The 22000-nt window shown below is 40.2% G+C and overlaps 1 protein-coding gene across 1 annotated transcript in view; it reads right to left on the bottom strand.

Annotated features, from left to right (window-relative positions):
• The window catches only part of sema6bb (sema domain, transmembrane domain (TM), and cytoplasmic domain, (semaphorin) 6Bb), a 484419-nt gene that overhangs the window by 131031 nt on the left and 331388 nt on the right, over positions 1 to 22000 (bottom strand). The window contains exons 8-10 of the mRNA XM_061977961.1: positions 13016 to 13114; positions 938 to 1028; positions 729 to 848 (exon numbers count right to left, since the gene is read on the bottom strand). Of these exons, the coding sequence (XP_061833945.1) occupies positions 729 to 848; positions 938 to 1028; positions 13016 to 13114 (310 nt within the window). The remainder of the gene's footprint in view (positions 1 to 728; positions 849 to 937; positions 1029 to 13015; positions 13115 to 22000) is intronic.

The raw sequence follows: 22000 nt of genomic DNA, 5'->3' as shown, positions 1-22000 counted from the left end.
CTTTTTAATATGATCTTGGATCAATACCCATTTTCTGGAAGGCAAACCTGCCGAGCACAGATCGATGGTAGTTGAGATTTAGGAATATAAATCGACATATGGATTAATCGTTCCACCTCTAGTTTCTTGCGTTCCTGCCTGGCGTTTTTTCCTTCATGCTGAGCTCACAGCAGCCAGCGGTCATCTCACAAAACCCTGGATGTCCGTGTGTGTCAATCAAGTGACGAATGTGACGTCATCGTGACGATTGCCGATTTTTAGGTCTATTTTTTTTTTCATGCCTGGCATTCGACCGACACCCCTTCCCAGTGGTGTGCCGTCAGGGCCAGCAAGGCCTTCTCTGCTGGCCTAACATAACCAGAAATCATGATCATAATCATACATAAAAGTATTTTTTATTTACTTTCCCTAAATATCTAAAAGTATTCATATTCTCTTCATGTCATATTATGCTCCTTCCAGCACTGTTGTCTTTAGTTTTAGTTTGTACCCAATCAGAATTCAGCTAGCTTATGTTGCCATGCTGTACCTGGTCCAAAAGGACGAAAGACGTTAGTAACACAACGTTATTTTTGAACAGTAAAAAGTGTAATGGACAAAAACTGCCCTTTGATAAAGGGCACCTACTTTTTATCCCACAACCCAAATTACATCCAGCGCCACTCCTGCTCACAAAAAGTTCTCCCTTATTTTAAAGTGTGAAGATTGTCAATTATGCTTCGGCTTACCTCGGAACCACTTGGAGTCATGTTTGATGGTGCGAAGAGCTGGACTGTCCCCGAGGCTGCGGTAGATGACTGCGTCGATGGCGAGAAAGTCTGTCACTGTGGCTGTGAACAGATTGCCCTCTGACACACACACACACACACATTCACACACACTTCAGTAATTTTGTGCACACAACTAAGAATGTTATTGAAAACTGTGCATATTTTACCTGCAAAAAGAGCTACGTTGGCATGTTTGGGGTCATAAGGGCATCTCGCCATTCCACTGACTTGGTCTCCGGCCATCTCTAACGTGTCGCCCTGTTATATCACACACACACACAAACAAATTAAAGTCTTCAATCAGCACCAATGCAAGCGATATGAATGCATTATGAAAACAAGTCACTGGAGAACGACAATTAGGGAGTGTTAGCGTAGGTGCAAACTAATGATTCAGTGCGGGCAATTAGACGCAGTAACGACACCACAAGAGTTGCACGCTCACGCATGAATAAAAGGGGACTGACACACACACACACACATACACACACATTTTTGTATTCGTTACCTTCTTGAGACCTCCAAAAAATGCCTACCTCTTTAGGACCACCCTTTCTAGATATGTAAAGATTTGTATTTACACCATTAATAATATATACATACTATGCAAATATAAAAAAAGCTTGTTGTGAAGAATGAGTTGGAATTTCACAAGAAAAAGGTCACAATCTCACAAGAAAAACGAAGAATTTTGGCAGTATTATAATAAAAGTCGTAATTTTACTCAGCGCAAGTCAAAATTTTACAAGAAAAACTGAACGTGTGCAATATTATGATAAAAGTTGGAATTTTACTCAATAACAGTTGCAACTTTACAAGAAAAGCTTAACATTTTGAAAATTTTATGAAAAGTGTCTTAATTTCACTCGACAAAATTCACAATTGTATAAAAAAAACTTGAAAATGTTGGCAATATACTAATCGGAATTTTGCTTGGCAAAATTATGACAAAAGTATTCATTTTACTCAAAACATGTCACTATTTTACAAGAACAACAAAAAAAATGGACAATGTTGTGAATAAAGTCAGAATTTTATATGACAAATGTCACCATTTTGCATTCAAAAGTACAAATTTTACATAAAAAAGTTATAATTTTACGATAAAATTTTGCAATGTTACAAAAGCAGAAATAGTCGACACATTGTGAGAAAAAGACTGCTTTTAGTTAATGAATTTTTTTTTGTAATTGGTTTTTAATCTTCATTATTTACTTCAAGTTATTACAGTATGTCTATATATACATATTTATCTTATTTTTTAAATTAATTTTGGCCAAAGGGGGCGCATTTCAATTTCTTACGCACACTTGTTTCCATATTGGGACCATGATTTATGTCCTAACTTGTTCACCGGTCCTCATATGGAAGGTACTTTTCCTTGTTGATGTCTCAAGAAGGGTAGAAATACAAGAACACACACACACACACACACACACACACACACACACACACACACACACACACACACACACACACACACACACACACACACACACAATTTTGTATTTGTTACCTTCTTGAGACCTCACATTAATGCCTACCTCTTTAGGACCACCCTTTGTAGATATATAAAGATGTGTATTTACAACATTAATAATATATACATACTATGCAAATATAAAAAAAGCTTGTTGTGAAGAATGAGTTGGAATTTCACAAGAAAAAGGTCAAAATTTCACAAGAAAAACTTTGAATTTTGGCAGTATTATAATAAGTCATAATTTTACTCAGCGCAAGTCAAAATTTTACAAGAAAAACTGAACATGTGTGCAATATTATGATAAAAGTTGGAATTTTACTCAATAACAGTTGCAACTTTACAAGAAAAGCTTAACATTTTAAAAATGTTATGAAAAGAGTCGTAATTTCACTCGACAAAAGTCACAATTGTATAAGAAAACTTGAAAATTTTGGTAATATAATAATCGGAGTTTTACTTAAATAAATGTCACTATTTTACAAGAACAACAAAACAATTGGCAATATTGTGATTAAAGTCAGCATTTTATGTGACAAAATGTCACCATTTTGCATTCAAAAGTTAACATTTTACATAAAAAAGTTATAATTTTACGAGAAAATATTGCAATGTTACAGAAGCAGAAATAATATGAGAAATTGTCCGCAATTTTATAAGAAAGAAGTCGACAAATTGTGAGAAAAATACTGCTTTTAGTTTATTTATTTTTTTTAATTTTTTTTTTTTTTTAATTGTTCTTTAATCTTCATTATTTACTTCAAGTTATTACAGTATGTCTCCATATACACATTTATTTAATTTTTTTAAATTAATTTTGGCCAACGGGGGCACATTTCAAATACTTACACACACTTATTATATATGTTGACCAGAGGGGGAGCACTTCAAATTTTTAAACACACTTGTTATTTCATATGTTGACCAGAGGAGAGCACTTTTAAAAGCGACAAACAGTCAATTTGAAAAATCCCTCCTTTTTGGGACCACCCTAATTTTGATAGATGTCACCACCAGGGGTATAAATGAGACATTCTCTATTAGATGCAATGGTTTTCCTTATTGGGACCATGATTTATGTCATCACTTGTTCACACCTCCTCATATGGAAGGTACTTTTTCTTGATGTCTCAAGAAGGGTAGAAATACAAGAACACGCACACACACAAAAACATTCCTTTTTCAAACATTTATATGGTTGTTGGCGCTTCATAAGTCAACTTAATGGCAATCATAAAGGTTCCTCTGTATGATTCAGTCACTAAACCAATGGAAAAAAAAGACTTTTTCAGTAAGGTGCGAAAAAAATACACACAGACAATAAAACGGGGCATTCTTTTGAACTAATCTAAAGTATTGGATAACTGAAATGCCTGAATTCACGGTGATTTCCCGAGAGCCAGAAAAGGTTGACATCACAGTTTTGTGTTGCGTTTGCGTGTTGCCACAAATTAAACATTAATCGGCGAAGGCAAAGTTGGATTCATTCGTGCATCGCTAAGTAACGTACTTGATTGACATAATGAGTGTCGTGCTGCTGTGATCGTGACACTGATGGGAAAAATAATATGTTTGTTTGCAGTTGATTTCCTGCTACAAACATTATTAGTCTCATCTACAATTCATGTCTGCAGTTGTTTTTAATCATTATTTAGCTATAAATGTCCCTGTTGTTCAGCAATGTTTGATAGCAGTATCAAGGTTCAGTATATGCTGTTGAGTCTACAAGAGATTTATTCATCGAGTTTACTATTACTATTAAGGATATTTTCTTGATGCTAACAAATATCACCAAAGATGCTATAATGTGGTCATCCGTGTCAAATAAAGCACTTGGCTTTCCTGCACAAAAATACCTACGCTTTTAGTTTATGTTATGAAAATAAACAAAAATATTGTGGATTGGACCGACAATCACAATATTTATTACTAGGACTTAACATGACGTTATTTTTTTTGCACAACCACTATATTGCCAAAAGTATTTGGCCACCTGCCTTTACTCACATATGAACTTGAAGTGCCATCCTAAGGAATTGTCCAAAATGTTTTGGTATCCTGGAGCATTCAAAGTTCCTTTCACTGGAACTAAGGGGCCAAGCCCAACTCCTGTAAAACAACCCCACATCATAATTCCTCCTCCGCCAAATGTCACACTCGGCACAATGCAGTCCGAAATGTAGCGTTATCCTGGCAACCTCCAAAGCCAGACTGGTCCATCAGATTGCCAGATGGAAAAGCGTGATTCATCACTCCAGAGAAGGCGTCTCCACTGCTCTAGAGTCCAGTGGCGACGTGCTTTACACCACTGCATCCCACACTTTGCATGACTTAGATGCAGCTGCTCGGCCATGGAAACCCATTCCACGAAGCTCTCTGCGTACTGTACGTGGGCTAATTGGAAGGTGACATGAAGTTTGGAGCTCTGTAGCAACTGACTGTGCAGAAAGTCTTTGCACTATGCGCTTCAGCATCCGCTGACCCCTCTCTGTCAGTTTACGTGGCCTACCACTTGGTGGCTGAGTTGCTGTTGTTCCCCAACTCTTCACTTTTCTTATAATAAAGTAGACTTTAGAATATTTAGGAGCGAGGAAATGTAACGACTGGATTTGTTGCACAGGTGGCATCCTATGACAGTTCCACGCTGGAAATCACTGAGAGCGGCCCATTCTTTCACAAATGTTTGTAGAAACAGTCTCCATGCCTAAGTGCTTGATTTTATACACCGGGCCAAGTGATTAGGACACCTGATTCTCATCATTTGGGTGGGTGGCCAAATGCTTTTGGCAATGTAGTGTATTTAGGCATAGCAACCACACAATAACACAAACTAATGTGATCTCTTGTCCTTTCTTTATGTTTAGTTCTGCTATCAAACACTATTGATATAGTGGAGAATAAACTTGATTGCATCACAAAAAGTTTCTCAAACAAATCAAATGTTCAAACAAACATTTTACAAAGTGATCTCTGCAGACACGAGCATGTTGTATTCCAGAAGATGATGACAGTGATATTTTAAAGAGCCATTTCCTTTGACGCACTTTTGTTTTTTCCTTGACTTTCTTCTTTGCCGTCTCCATTGTTCATTGAACAAATTGCATAAGATTCACCAACACAGATGTCCAGAATACTGTGGAATTTTGCGATGGAAACAGACGACTTAATAGCTGGCCACCATGCTGTCCCAAAATGTCCTCTACAATCCGTGACGTCACGCGCAGGCGTCATCATACCGAGACGTTTTCAGCAGGATATTTCGCGCGAAATTTAAAATTGCACTTTAGTAAACTAACCCGGCCGTATTGGCATGTGTTGCAATGTTAAGATTTCATCATTGATATATAAACTATCAGACTGCGTGGTCGGTAGAAGTGGGTTTCAGTAGGCCTTTAAGAAGTGTCAAAAGAAAGTGTGTCCGTAGCTGTAAACATAGTTCTTATGCTTTTCATGTTTTGAATGACTTTGTCCAATGATGTCATGCTGTTGACAATACATCGCAGTTCTGCGGGAATCCACAGCAGAGTTCCCTTGCAAGCTTGCCTGTTTGGTACACACACATTTTAAAGCTTTTCTGTGGCAGGGAAATGAAATCAAATGAATGATACAGTATGCCTTGTTTCATTAAGACACGGACATAAATAAAACAGGAACTGGCAATGTGATAATGAACTCATCCGATGTTTATTACTCCCCAAGAACAACATGAAATCAACCTGATGATTCACATTTATGATGATTCATATTTTTATGTTGTTTGAAGCAGCAATTGAGCGGAACGAGAGGTAGCTTTGGGAGGAAGGGAGTGAGTTTAGCAGCACGGCGATGGATCGAGGCTTAATGCTGCCGCCGCTTCGGTTGTAAGAGTGTTTGACAAATGGCCGGAGAAGGAAATAATTAAAGGCCAAATTGGTGGAGTCAGGTCAGTCCACGATTGTTAGCTGGGACCTTTGTTGACTTTCAATGTTTTTTTTCCCCCCTTCAGTTTTTGCTTTCTTAACACAGACACAAATGAAGCACATATTCACCCTGGCAGAGTGAGATGTTTCGTTTTTTTGTGCACTTTGTCGTCCCTCTCTCAACATATGTGAAAGACTGCAAAGGTTGAGGCATGACTAGGTACTTTGTCCAAGCAAGTCTTGTTGCCATGGTGACCCCATAGCGACACATTTCATGTTGTGTTATCATCTTTGAAATACAGCGGAATCTCGTCATTTTTACCCGCCAATAGAAACGAATATGCACTATATTGCCAAAAGTATTTGGCCACCCATCTAAATGATGACAATCAGATGTCCTAATCACTTGGCAGGTGTATAAAATCAAGCACTTAGGCATGGAGACTGTTTCTACAAACATTTGTGAAAGAATGGGCCGCGCTCAGTGATTTCCAGCGTGGAACTGTCATAGGATGCCACCTGTGCAACCAATCCAGTCGTGAAATTCCCTCGCTCCTAAATATTCCAAAGTCAACTTTATTACAAGAAAAGTGAATAGTTTGGGAACAACAGCAACTCAGCCACCAAGTGGTAGGCCACGTAAACTGACAGAGAGGGGTCAGTGGATGCTGAAGCGAATAGTGCAAAGATTTTCTGCACAGTCAGTTGCTACAGAGCCCCAAACGTCATGTGACCTTCCAATTAGCCCACGTACAGTACGCAGAGAGCTTCGTGGAATGGGTTTCCATGGCCGAGCAGCTTTATCTAAGCCATACATCACCAAGTCCACTGGACTCTAGAGCAGTGGAGACGCCTTCTTTGGAGTGATGAATTCACGCTTTTCCATTTGGCAATCTGATGGATCAGTCTGGGTTTGGAGGTTGCCAGGAGAACGCTACATTTCGGACCGCATTGTGCCGAGTGTGAAATTTGGTGGAGGAGGAATTATGGTGTGGGGTTGGTTTTTCAGGAGTTGGGCTTGGCCCCTTAGTTCCAGTGAAAGGAACTTTGAATGCTCCAGGATACCAAAACATGTTGGACAATTCCTTAGAATGGCACTTTTAGTTCATATGTGAGTAAAAGCAGGTGGCCAAATACTTTTGGCAATATAGTGTTGTGCTTTTTCGGACTATAAGTCGCAGTTTTTTTTCATAGTTTATGAAAGTTGCATAATGTTTTTTTCCTTCTTTATCATGCATTTTCGGCAGGTGCGACTTATACTCCGAAAAATACGGTATATGTGCTTTGTTGTGCAAACCTTGTCACTGTGTACCAAGGTTTCATCCGCCCATTTTGTGCCCGGCTAAATAAATCGCAAAATTGTGCTCGAAAAACAGTGATGAGTGTTGATGAATCAAATTTGATGTTAATATTTGCATCTTCTCCTCCCAGTATTGTGGGCTTTTTGATTACCAGCTCATGAAGACTGATACACAAAATGGATTGCACGCCATATTCTGCTCACTTTAACAGACGCAATGTCACGCCTGGGTCGCACTGCTGCGAGGGTTGTGTCTCCAAGATGCAGGGTGAACGGCAGAAAGTAGCTTGGAGCTGAAAATTACTTTTTTATTCCAAAAACCACGCCAAAAAACAGAGCGATTGTCGCCAGGAGTGTGGGTGAAGTGTACGATAGTACACAAGTTAAATGATCATAGCCTAGAACAGGGGTCGACGACCCATTGGACCAAATACAAAAACAAATCTGTCTGGAATGAAAAGCCGTATATAAGTGTTATAATGAAGGCAACACATGATGTAAGTGTCTATATTAGCTATAGTAGCCTACTATCAAAATGACTATGTGTCACAGGCTGAAGCAAATCTTCGTTGACAGAAATGTTGAAATTCAATATTTATTCTACACATTTTTACAACATTAGACACCATTAGTAAATCAGAGGCTACTCAGAAGGTGAGAACTCCTGGAAATTACTGACTTTTAATGGCCAAGTTAAGGTTGTCTTCTTTTAATAGATTTATTACAATCTTTGGCAAGCTATGTGATGTTTGCTGTGGTCTGGAACAACATGGCACACAAACAACTATCAGAAATGCGGCCAATATTACATACAGATAATGTGTCATGAGACATGCAAAACTAAGTTATATAAAAAGGGGATACAAGTAAAGGATATTAAATGAGCTCAAACATACCTATACATGAGGCATAATGATGCAATATGTACATACAGCGAGCCTAAATAGCATGTCAGCATTGATTAGCTTGCAGTCATGCACTGACCAAATATGCCTGATTAGCACTCCAACAAGTCAATAACATCAACAAAGCGCACCTTTGTGCATTCACGCCCAGTATAAAACGTTTGGTGAACAAAATGAGACAAAGAAGGAGTGGAAGATTTGACATGTAAACAAACTGTCGTGTCACAGTCCACACTATGGTGAGTTCAAGAACCGCTGAAATTAGTAGGACAAAAGGATGTTCACCAAATACTCAGTGAAGCATACACACAAACATATTAAACAGTGGGCTCTCTAACAATTGGGAAGATTTGTGTCATGTTTGTCCTCAAACAAAAAACATCCTAATTTTCAATCCTTTTTTAAAAATGCTCCAGGGAGCCACTAGTGCGGCGCTAAAGAGCCGCATGCGGCTCCAGAGCAGCCGGTTGCTGACCCCCGGCCTAGAACATAAACGTAAACAGTCGCCAGTGGCAAACAAAAGACCGAGGACGAGTGCAACATAATTGGACGGTCGGAAATAAAAAAATATTGCACACACCGTCTATTCAGCAACATCGTTTTATAATTTCATAGCTGCTACATGACTTAAGCGGCTCATTAAAACAAATTCAATTGATGTCTTGATTTCATTTAATTTCCCTAATGACATTCATTGTGAAAACTTATTGAAGGTATGCATTTTTTGCAATCTTGAGCACAGTAGTGCAGCCTACCTCCCATGCACCTTCAGCGGTAAAAAAAAAAAAGAAAAAGAAAAAAAGAGGGGTTGTCAATGTAGATGCACTGAACAGCTGCTTCTAAAATGCCCATAAAAAGTGGTGAATGTCTCCTGCTTGTTTGACAACATAGCAAAACGCTGAAGGTAAAAGCATGACAAAAGGAATGTGCAATGATTTGCGAATCCTTTTCAACGTACATTCAATTGAATAGACTGCAAAGACAAGATATTTAATGTTCGAACTGAGAAACATATTTTTTTGTTGCAAATAATCATTAACTTAGAATTTAATGGCAGCAACACATTGCAAAAAAGTTGGGACAAGGGCATTTTTACCACTGTGTTACATGGCCTTTCCTTTTAACAACACTCAGTAAACGTTTGGAAACTGAGGAGATCAATTTTTTAAGCTTTTCAGGTAGAATTCTTTCCCATTCCTGCTTGATGTACAGCTTAAGTTGTTCAACAGTCCGGGGTCTCCGTTGTGGTATTTTAGGCTTCATAATGCGCCACACATTTTCAATGGGAGACAGGTCTGGACCACACTCTTTTACTACGAAGCCACGCTGTTGTAACACGTGGCTTGGCATTGTTTTGCTGAAATAAGCAGGGGCGTCCATGATAACGTTGCTTGGATGGCAACATATGTTGCTCCAAAACTTGTAACTTTCAGCATTAATGGTGCCTTCACAGATGTGTAAGTTACCCATGCCTTGGGCACTAATACACCCCCATACCATCACAGATGCTGGCTTTTGAACTTTGCCCCTAGAACAATCCGGATGGTTCTTTTCCTCTTTGTTCCGGAGGACACGATGTCCACAGTTTCTCAAAAACAATTTGAAATGTGGACTCGTCAGACCACAGAACGCTTTTCCACTTTGCATCAGTCCATCGTAGATGAGCTCAGGCCCAGCGAAGCCGGCGGCGTTTCTGGGTGTTGTTGATAAATGGCTTTCGCTTTGCATAGTGGAGTTTTAACTTGCACTTACAGATGTAGCGACTAACTGTAGTTACTGACAGTGGTTTTCTGAAGTGATCCTGAGCCCATGTGGTGATATCCTTTACACACCGATGTCGCTTTTTGATGCAGTATCGCCTGAGGGATCGAAGGTCCATAACATCATCGCTTACGTGCAGTGATTTCTCCAGATTCTCTGAACCTTTTGATGATATTATGGACCGTAGATGGTGAAATCCCTAAATTCCTTGCAATAGCTCGTTGAGAAATGTTGTCCTTAGACAATTTGCTCACGCATTTGTTGACAAAGTGGTGACCCTCGCCCCATCCTTGTTCGTGAATGACTGAGCATTTCATGGAAGCTGCTTTTATAGCCAATCATGGCACCCACCTGTTTCCAATTATCCTGTTCACCTGTGGGATGTTCCAAACAAGTGTTTGATGAGCATCCCTCAACTTTTCCAGTCTTTTTTGCCACTTGTGCCAGCTTTTTTGAAACATGTTGCAGGCACCAAATTCCAAATGAGCTAATATTTGCAAAAAATAAAGTTTTCCAGTTCGAACAATAAGTATCTTGTCTTTGCAGTCTATTCAATTGAATATAGGATTTGCAAATCATTGTATTCGGTTTTTATTTACGATTTACACAACGTGCCAACTTCACTGGTTTTGGGGTTCGTGCAATGACCTGGATGAATGAAAGTAATGAACTGAAAGTAATATTACATTGACTATTTATTACTCTGCAGCGTACGCCAGCTCGCTCCACCCACTCAAAAAACCCTCCGGCGGAGCTTGACACGGTATAGCAGCAGAGGGAGCCCAAAATACAAATGACTAGTTTAACTATGAAGGGTGTATTTTATTTTATTTTATTTTATTTTTTTGCAGAACACGTGTGAATTGAACTGCCTGACAGCTCGGAGGATAAAAAAAAATTAACTCTCAGGCAGGAAAAATGTCAAGGTGGCCACAGGCACTACGCAAACAATGCACATTTGCACCTGAGCAAGCGTACTAATTGTGGTGTGGAAGCACCTGGGAAATACATTCACATTGTGTGTGTGTGTGTGTGTGTGTGTGTGTGTGTGTGTGTGTGTGTGTGTGTGTGTGTGTGTGTGTGTGTGTGTGTTCTGGCAATGCTTACTTAATGGGGACATCACTCTGTTTACAGTCACCTTTAAACAGGTCTCCGAAAGGGAAACCTTTTTAAATGATAGTCAGATCCATTCTGAAGATGCCTAAGTGATTTTTAAGCTTTGGTTATAAGATTTGCTTTAACATTTAAGTGGTGAAACTTCCTATAAGAGGACAGCTGTAGTGCTGCATTCTGAGGATCATGTCATATTTAAAGGCCTACTGAAACCCACTACTACCGACCACGCAGTCTGATAGTTTATATATCAATGATGAAATCTTAACATTGCAACAAATGCCAATACAGCCGGGTTAGCTTACTAAAGTGCAATTTTAAATTTCGCGCGAAATATCCTGCTGAAAACGTCTCGGTATGATGACGTCAGCGCGTGACGTCACGGATTGTAGAGGACATTTTGGGACAGCATGGTGGCCAGCTATTAAGTCGTCTGTTTTCATCGCAAAATTCCACAATATTCTGGACATCTGTGTTGGTGAATCTTTTGCAATTTGTTCAATGAACAATGGAGACAGCAAAGAAGAAAGCTGTAGGTGGGAAGCGGTGTATTGCGGCCGACTGCAGCAACACAAACACAGCCGGTGTTTCATTGTTTACATTCCCGGAAGATGACAGTCAAGCTTTACCATTGGCCTGTGGAGAACTGGGACAACAGAGACTCTTACCAGGAGGACTTTGAGTTGGATACGCAGACGCAGTACCGTGAGTACGCATGCAGCTGCAGCTTCCAAACATTTGATCGCTTGCCCGTACGTGCGTGCCGCTATGTGCATGTCACGTACGTAACTTTGGGGACTTTGGGGAAATATATGTGCTGTATGAACTTTGGGGAGGTGAACGGTACTTTGGGCTGTGGGATTGAGTGTGTTGTGCAGGTGTTTGAGTTGTATTGGCGGGTTATATGGACGGGAGGGGGGAGGTGTTTGTTATGCGGGATTAATTAGTGGCATATTAAATATAAGCCTGGTTGTGTTGTGGCTAATAGAGTATATATGTCTTGTGTTTATTTACTGTTTTAGTCATTCCCAGCTGAATATCAGGTCCCACCCGCCTCTAACAGCATCTTCCCTATCTGAATCGCTCCCACTGCCCTCTAGTCCTTCACTCTCACTTTCCTCATCCACAAATCTTTCATCCTCGCTCAAATTAATGGGGAAATTGTCGCTTTCTCGGTCCGAATCGCTCTCGCTGCTGGTGGCCATGATTGTAAACATTGTGCAGATGTGAGGAGCTCCACAACCTGTGACGTCACTCTACTCGTCTGCTACTTCCGGTACAGGCAAGGCTTTTTTATCAGCGACCAAAAGTTGCAAACTTTATCGTTGATGTTCTCTACTAAATCCTTTCAGCAAAAATATGGCAATATCACAAAATGATCAAGTATGACACATAGAATGGACCTGCTATCCCCTTTTAAATAAGAAAATCGCATTTCAGTAGGCCTTTAATTTGAACTTTTTTTTATTTTTATTATTATTAGTATTTTTTTAAATGGTCCTCAGTAGTCACGTACAAATTTGTGTGAATTATGCAAAATTATTTCAATTTGGTCCCCATGAACCATATTAACTCTATTTTCCCCAGGGTCCCCAGTAAGAATGATCAGCACATTACTGCATCAATCCAGAGATTTAAAGACGTGTATGAGGTAACTGGGCAGTGGCCATTTTACCTCATTTTTTTAATGCCTCCACAACCTGTAGAAAAGGTGGTCCCCGCAAGTGATGATCAAAAACTTGGTCCCCATTCCAAATGATAACCTGTGTGTGTGTGTATAGACTTACGGTGTAGTTGGCGCAGAGCGGGTTGAAGGCGTTGGTGCCGCACACAAACAAGCCCCCGCGCCTGCTGAGAAGCACCTTCATGAAATTTCGGCATTCGTCCTGAAGGGGGGGGGGCAGAAAAACAAAAACAAAAAGTCTTGATCAGTCAACTGTGGTGACAGGGTGAAAAAGTGCCTTCGTTTTTTGCAGAGTGATTATCTAAACAGCTCGGTGAAATGAAGCTTTTCACTCGCCTGATGTGTGGAATTATTTCACCATTAACGCTGTCAGTCAAACTGAGAGAGTCTGAATGCGGCCTGTCGAGACTTAAAGTGTGTATACGCGTGCACACACACACACACACACACACACACACACACACACACACACACACACACACACACACACACACACGCTGATTGACAGACTGTAATCCAAACCAGCCCGGGGATCTTAAAACAAACGGCATATTGAAAGCTAATTTCTTCGCCGTGACACTTCAAAGCAGATCGAGTCAGATGACAAAAAAAAAAAAAAAAAAAATCAAGCGTGCTTTTAAAATGAAAAGTCACGCAGCGCCACGCCCGTCAACAGTGTCTAATAAAGACGAATGACTGTCAGTGTGTTCGTGTTCGAGGGTGCTAAACCTACGAAACCTCTGGCGTGAAATTTGCATTACGATGTACCGACAATAAACCCATGTTATTATGTCGGACGCCTTTGCTGCAGGGCAGCAGTGTATGTTGATGCTGTACTGAGAGATATGACAGTAATGAATGAATAACCATTATTATTCACATCATTTCAGTGACAAAGAATACTATTTACTTTGGCTGTTTACTTCTCTGCATGTAGGCCACAGTAAGGAGAATGTTTACTAAAGTGGAGCTATTATGCAAAACCATTAACATTTTTTTTTTTTTTTTACCTATGGTACCTGTTTTGGGAATTTAGTGAAATCAAACCTTGGAGGCATGGCGGAGATACACTATATTGCCAAAAGTATTTGGCCACCTGCCTTGACTCACATATGAACTTGAAGTGCCATCCCATTCCTTACCAATAGGGTTCAATATGATGTCAGTCCACCTTTTGCAGCTATTACAGCTTCAACTCTTCTGGGAAGGCTGTCCACAAGGTTGCGGAGTGTGTTTATAGGAATTTTCCACCATTCTTCCAAAAGCGCATTGGTGAGGTCACACACTGATGCTGGTCGAGAAGGCCTGGCTCTCAGTCTCCGTTCAAGGTGTTCTATCGGGTTCAGGTTAGGACTCTGTGCAGGCCAGTCAAGTTCATCCACACCAGACTCTGTCATCCATGTCTTTATGGACCTTGCTTTGTGCACTGGTGCACAGTCATGTTGGAAGAGGAAGGGGCCCGCTCCAAACTGTTCCCACAAGGTTGGGAGCATGGAATTGTCCAAAATGTTTTGGTATTCTGGAGCTTTCAAAGTTCCTTTCACTGCAACTAATGGGCCAAGCCCAACTCCTGAAAAACAACTCCACACCATAATTCCTCCTCCACCAAATTTCACACTCGGCACAATGCAATCCGAAATGTAGCGTTCTCCTGGCAACCTCCAAACCCAGACTTGTCCATCAGATTGCCAGATGGAAAAGCGTGATTCATCACTCCAGAGAAGCCGTCTCCACTGCTCTAGAGTCCAGTGGCGACGTGTTTTACACCACTGCATCCCACACTTTGCATGACTTAGATGCAGCTGGTTGGCCATGAAAACCCATTCCATGAAGCTCTCTGCGTACTGTATGTGGGCTAATTGGAAGGTGACATGAAGTTTGGAGCTCTGTAGCAACTGACTGTGCAGAAAGTCTTTGCACTATGCGCTTCAGCATCCGCTGACACCTCTCTGTCAGTTTACGTGGCCTACCACTTGGTGGTTGAGTTGCTGTTGCGTCTCCACTGCTCTAGAGTCCAGTGGCGACGTGCTTTACACCACTGCATCCCACGCTTTGCATTGGACTTGGTGATGTATGGCTTAGATACAGCTGCTCGGCCATGGAAACTCATTCCATGAAGCTCTCTGCGTACTGTACGTAGGCTAATTGGAAGGTCACATGAAGTTTGGAGCGGTGTAGCAACTGACTGTGCAGAAAGTCGGCGACATCTTTGCACTATGTGCTTCAGCATCCGCTGACCCCTCTCTGTCAGTTTACGTGGCCTACCACTTGGTGGCTGAGTTGCTGTTGGTTTCGGGTTGGGGTTTTTTTTGTCAAAGAAATACAATCATGTGTGCTTACGGACTGTATACCTGCAGACTGTATTGATCTATATTGATATATAATGTATATATTGTGTTTTTTATGTTGATTTAATAAATAAAAAATAAAAATAAACATTATTTTTTTCTTATTTTTTTTTTCTTGTGCGGCCCGGTACCAATCGGTTCACGGACCGGTACCGGGCCGTGGCCCGGTGGTTGGGGACCACTGATGTAGACCACAAAGAAGTGTTTTAATCCAACTTTTTTTATTGGCATTTTCAAATAGACAGAAAAAAGTGCAAGTCGAAACAGTACAATTTTAAAGTCAGTAAATTATTCACACCCTTTCCCTTAAAACCCAAACCACCCACCCACCCTCCCACCCACCCCACTCAGGTCACACCAACAAGGGGCATATGGCACAATCATATAACAAGTAAGACGACAAAGACATACACATTCTCACACACACACACATACGAGGCCAGAGACAAACAAACAGGCTGAAAGGAGAAAGAGATAATAAATAAATAAATAAATAAAAAAAATAAAAAATAAATAAAAAATATATAATAATAATAATAAATAAAAGGGAGGTTATTCCTCATCTGCGTCTGGGCATAAGTCAAGAGAGTTGACATACAGCAAGAAAGGACTCCATGAGAATTCAAACGCTTGAGCCGAGCCTTTTAGCGAAAACCTACGTTTTTCCAGTTTTAGATTGTAGAGAACCTCTCTAATCCAACGGCTCAAAGAAGTGTTTTAAATAGACAAAAACTAATACTGTATTTTGCGCACCGGATAATAAGGTGCACTGTCGATGAGCGGGTCCATTCAGGTCTATTTTCATGCAAAAGGCGCACCTCATTATAAGGCGCATTAAAGAAGTCATAATATTTTTTTTTTTTTCTAAATGGAAAACACTTCCCTGTGGTCTACATAACATGTAATGGTGGTTCTTTGGTCAAAATGTTGCCTTGATGATGTTTTACAGATCATCTTCAAGCCGCTTTCTGACAGTCGCTTCCGAATGCGCCTTTTTGTGGGCGGTCTAATTTACGTGGCTCACCTTCGGCAGCGTCTTCTCCCCGTCATCTTTGTTGTAGTGGTGTAGCGTGCAAGGACGGGAGTGGAAGAAGCGTCAAAAGATGGAGCTAACTGTTTTAATGACATTCACTTTACTTAAATTAATAACGGAGCAGCATGTCTTCAGCATGACGTCATCCGGAAACAACAACAAGGCTGGAAATTTCGTCCGACCGGAACTCTCTAATAACTAAAGTTCCTCGGCTAAATAATGTAAACTCACTACACCGGTATGTTTTAGCGCTTTCATGGCGAGTTTACTGACAGATATAAGTAAGAACTTTACACTACTTTGTATTAGAAATGGCAACAGCAGAGGATGAATGTCACATAACAAGAAGATAGAGAAAAAGACTGGCAGTGGTTCTCAAATGGGGGTACGTGTACCCCTGGGAGTACTTGAAGGTATGTCAAGGGGTACGTGAGATTTTTTTTTTAAAATATTCTAAAAATAGCAACAATTCAAAAATCCTTTATAAATATATTTATTGAATAATACTTCAACAAAATGTGAATGTAAGTTCATAAACTGAACATCAAATCAAGAAGGATATTCCATTCATTACCATAAACCCAGAGTTTCCCCTATGCCATGATGGTTTGACCCTCACTAAAATGTCTGTCAAAAAGAACTGTGAAAAGAAATGCAACAATGCAATATTCAGTGTTGACAGCTAGATTTTTTGTGGACATGTTCCATAAATATTGATGTTAAAGATTTATTTTTTTGTGAAGAAATGTTTAGAATTAAGTTCACGAATTCAGATGGATCTCTATTACAATCCCCAAAGAGGGCACTTTAAGTTTATGATTACTTCTATGTGTAGAAATCTTTATTTTAATTGAATCGCTTGTTTATTTTTCAACAAGTTTTTAGTTATTTTTATATATTTTTTTCACAAATAGTTCAATAAAGACCACTACAAATGAGCAATATTTTGCACTGTTATACAATATAATAAATCAGAAACTGATGACATAGTGCTGTAATTGACTTCTTTGTCTCTTTTTTTCAACCAAAAATGCTTTGCTCTGATTAGGGGGTACTTGAATTAAAAAAATGTTCACAGGGGGTACGTCACTGAAAAAAGGTTGAGAACCACTGGACTATGGTGTTGGCACGGACTACATTTTCAGGATTTATGCGGATCCCAAATACACATCAGCAGGTACCAGAAGGTAAGAAAAGTTGATTTTGCATAATATTGCAAAACAAAACGCCGGATAATATGTCTGCTAATGGGTGCGATTTTGCAATCCTTATACACACACCATATTAATAGGCGTATGTTGAAGCACAGTACGTCTGACTACGGTAGCCGTAATGCGCCGGCAATCCATCAAGCGGTGCGGCTTCAAAGTCACACTAAAACATTTTGACAGATTTTTGAGTGGCGTGTGTAATGTTCTTTATTTTCAATGGAACATTTACAGTTTTGGTGTTGTTTACTGGCATCATATTGCAGTCTACACGTATCTCTTATGTGTGACTGCCATCTACTGGTCACACTTATCATTTCACCATGTACCAAATAGAATTGCTTGGAGGTTGGTGAGCACAACCAGAATTATTCCGCACATAAGGCGCACCGGGTTATAAGGCTATAAGGTTATAAAGCTTGTAGGGTATAAGACTGTACGGTAGCATTGTTTTTAAGTTAAAGTTGGGGAAGGTTGCAACAATGGAGTCGGAAGAGATGGAAAGTAGAAGAAAATGTATAGGAAGTCACGAAAAAAGAGCAAATATGGAAAGGGCGTGCGAGGGAAATATGGAAGGAGATGCCAGGAAAAAGATGACGAAAATTTGAAGTATATTTTTCAACATGAAGCCAAGTGACACTAACGGAGTGAATAAGAAAATAGGAGAAGTTGAAATGGTGAAAGTTCTAAGAGATGGAAATCTACTGATAAAATGTAAAAATGCAAAGCGGAGAACTAGAGCAATGAATCTTAAAAGATATTTTGAAAGGAGGGGATAGAAAGCACGATTGAGGGTGAAGGGAGAAGAACTAGAGGTGTGGTGACAGGAATCCCTGTACAAGCCAAACTGGAGGAAATAAAGGAGGAAAAAGAAGAAGGACATGTCACTGAAATTAAGAGACTGTTTGTGTTTAGAGAGAAGAAAACAACAGAAAGTGAGTCATTGTTGTTGCGTTTCAGGGGAGAAGTATTGCCAAGACGCATTATGATAGGTTATGGGAGCTATTATGTTAGACTGTAAGTTCCACCGCCGACAGGGTGTTCAATTTGTCAAAGATATGAACACAAAGCCAGAGTATGTAGCGCTAAACCACATTTTGAAAGGTGTGGAGGAGAACAGGACCATGGAGAATGTGGACCCCATGTCACTGTGGGCGAAGTCATTCAGCAGTTTATGGCGTTGTGTATAGGGCTGGGCGATATGGACGAATATATATTCTTACTTAAACTCCATATTTGATATATATCTGGATATATTTTCTGGTGAAAGCATACATATAAAGATACTCATTTTTGAGCGAGATTAAGTGAAATTGAAGTGAATGACAAGTGTACTGTAAACACTTTTATTAAGCCAGTTAGTCAAGATGGGTATTAACAGCACAGAAAATAAACTGTTTAAAGGGGAACATTATCACCAGACCTATGTAAGCGTCAATATATACCTTGATGTTGCAGAAAAAAGACCATATATTTTTCTAACCGATTTCCGAACTCTAAATGGGTGAAAATTTTGGCGAATTAAACGTCTTTCTATTATTCGCTCTCGGAGTGATGACAATCCGCCATTTTCTCAAACACCGAGTCAAATCAGCTCTGTTATTTTCCGTTTTTTCGACTGTTTTCCGTACCTTGGAGACATCATGCCTCGTCGGTGTGTTGTCGGAGGGTGTAACAACACGAACAGGGACGGATTCAAGTTGCACCAGTGGCCCAAAGATGCGAAAGTGGCAAGAAATTGGATGTTTGTTCCGCACACTTTACCGACAAAAGCTATGCTACGACAGAGATGGCAAGAATGTGTGGATATCCTGCGACACTCAAAGCAGATGCATTTCCAACGATAAAGTCAAAGAAATCTGCCGCCAGACCCTCATTGAATCTGCCGGAGTGTGTGAGCAATTCAGGGACAAAAGACCTCGGTAGCACGGCAAGCAATGGCGGCAGTCTGTTCCCGCAGACGAGCGAGCTAAACCCCCTGGATGTCTTGGCTCACACCGTCCCTTATGCCACCGAAGATGATCAAGAGAAGAATATCGACCCTAGCTTCCCTGGCCTGCTGACATCAACTCCAAAACTGGACAGATCAGCTTTCAGGAAAAGATAGCGGATGAGGGTATGTCTACAGAATATATTAATTGATGAAAATTGGGCTGTCTGCACTCTCAAAGTGCATGTTGTTGCCAAATGTATTTCATATGCTGTAAACCTAGTTCATAGTTGTTAGTTTCCTTTAATGCCAAACAAACACATACCAATCGTTGGTTGGAAGGCGATCGCCGAATTCGTCCTCGCTTTCTCCCGTGTCGCTGGCTGTCGTGTGGTTTTTGTCGGTTTCGCTTGCATACGGTTCAAACTGATATGGCTCAATAGCTTCAGTTTCTTCTTCAATTTCGTTTTCGCTACCTGCCTCCACACTACAACCATCTGTTTCAATACATGCGTAATCTGTTGAATCGCTTAAGCCGCTGAAATCCGAGTCTGAATCCGAGCTAATGTCGCTATAGCTTGCTGTTCTTTCCGCCATGTTTGTTTGTGTTGGCATCACTATGTGACGTCACAGGAAAATGGACGGGTGTATATAACGATGGTTAAAATCAGGCACTTTGAAGCTTTTTTTAGGGATATTGTGTGATGGGTAAAATTTTGAAAAAAACTTCGAAAAATAAAATAAGCCACTGGAAACCGATTTTTAATGGTTTTAACCCTTCTGAAATTGTGATAATGTTCCCCTTTAAATAGCACAGAATTACATAACATAAATAAAATAGAAAAATATCATTTCTACGTAAAATAAATAACATAGCTGTGCAAATAATACAAAATGTATCAAACTCAGATAAAAAATAATTTTGCAGGCAGGCACTTTTTAATTCCCAGTCGACGATGTAATGGACTGTCACACACGTACGGTTCTGGTCAGCGCCAGGTAAGTGACTTGACTTCATTGTGCGGCTATGATCTTCCTCACTTCGGCATACATTTTTGGCAGCATTTCTCGTGCGAAATATGCCCGGCTTGGCAACTGGAGAACAGTTTTGATTTGTGCTTACATGGTAAATAACTCAAATGAATGTTTTATCCAGACGCATACATTTGTCCAAATGTGACCAAGTAGACGCATTGTGGGTTTCCTGGACGTGGTCTACATCGCTAAAAGAAAAATCTAAAGAAGAGAATCCCTCTGCCATCTTCCACTAGTTTTTTTAATATATAAATTGCCCGCTAGAATATTCCCTCTTCTCTTCTTCGACTCTCTGGTCGTCATTTGGGATGTCTGTTGTGATTTCCCTTCCTGGTTCCATGACCCGCCCTATCTTGCCTCTGATTGGCCTGTCCCTAATGTTTTGCCTTGATCTCAACCAATCGTGACTCATCATTAGGGATGATGTTCGAAAACCGATTCTCCCGGTTGTTCGATAAGAATAGTAGCGATTCAATGGACTCAAATCCCTTTTTGAGAACCGGTTCCCGTTATCGAGGCCACTATAGTAAAGTTGGTTCTTTATTCGAATCCCTGGGAACAAATCCCAAATGAGCAATGTTATGCCCATTTGATTGTAGACTCTTACTGACACCTTGTGGCGATATGAAAATACTACGCGTCAATAGTTTGGGCACTTCCGGGTTGACGATGTTAGTCCAGTTCATGAGACAATTGAGAAGTAGACAAGTTGTGTTAGCTCTTACAAGCCTTGGAAAAGATAAGTCTGTAAGTAAAGTGTTTAACTTGCTTATGTAACTCAATATTAAGGTGGAAAGTGGTAAATTTGTTAGTAAGATGTTTATTGAAAAACGATTTTTGTGCGCTGTTTCAATGGATGTTTAGAGGACTTAAAATGGCTGCCAGTCGTGTATTTCCACCATCGAAATAGTTTCAACACTCAGAAGTATTTGTTTGATGATAGTACTGTATATTTGTGTGAAGCGAATATTTACATATTGTGTATTACATTTCAGTATATTAATTGAATTACATAGAGTGGCCGTGCGCAACCCGAGGGTCACTGGTTCAATCCCCACCTAGTACCAACCTCGTCATGTCCGTTGTGTCCTGAGCAAGACACTTCACCCTTGCTCCTGATGGGTGCTGGTTAGCGCCTTGCAAGGCAGCTCCCTCCATCAGTGTGTGAATGTGTGTGTGAATGGGTAAATGTGGAAGTAGTGTCAAAGCGCTTTGAGTACCTTGAAGGTAGAAAAGCGCTATGCAAGTACAACCCATTTATAGCTTATACATTTGTCATTGTGTGCATTTCAGTTTTAAAAAAAAAAAAAACAGTCCAGTGCAAGACAAAAGTAAAGATAGGAAAAGACAAAGCCAGATCAACAACAATAAAGAGCCTAAATGGATGAATCTGCTTTGGAACTTTATTAGACGTCTTGGGTTGTTTGTTAGCTGTCTGCCTGTGTGTGTAGTTAGTATGTTCCAATAGCAGCAGAAGTGCACTTTTTGGAGAGCTGTATTATTTTCAGTTTTGTGCCCAAGGGACTGATTTTAT

Source organism: Nerophis lumbriciformis, linkage group LG18, assembly GCF_033978685.3.
Source record: "Nerophis lumbriciformis linkage group LG18, RoL_Nlum_v2.1, whole genome shotgun sequence".
NCBI lineage: Eukaryota > Metazoa > Chordata > Actinopteri > Syngnathiformes > Syngnathidae > Nerophis > Nerophis lumbriciformis.
Note: the sequence above shows the minus strand (reverse complement) of the source record. Positions and strands in the feature narration are given on the sequence as shown.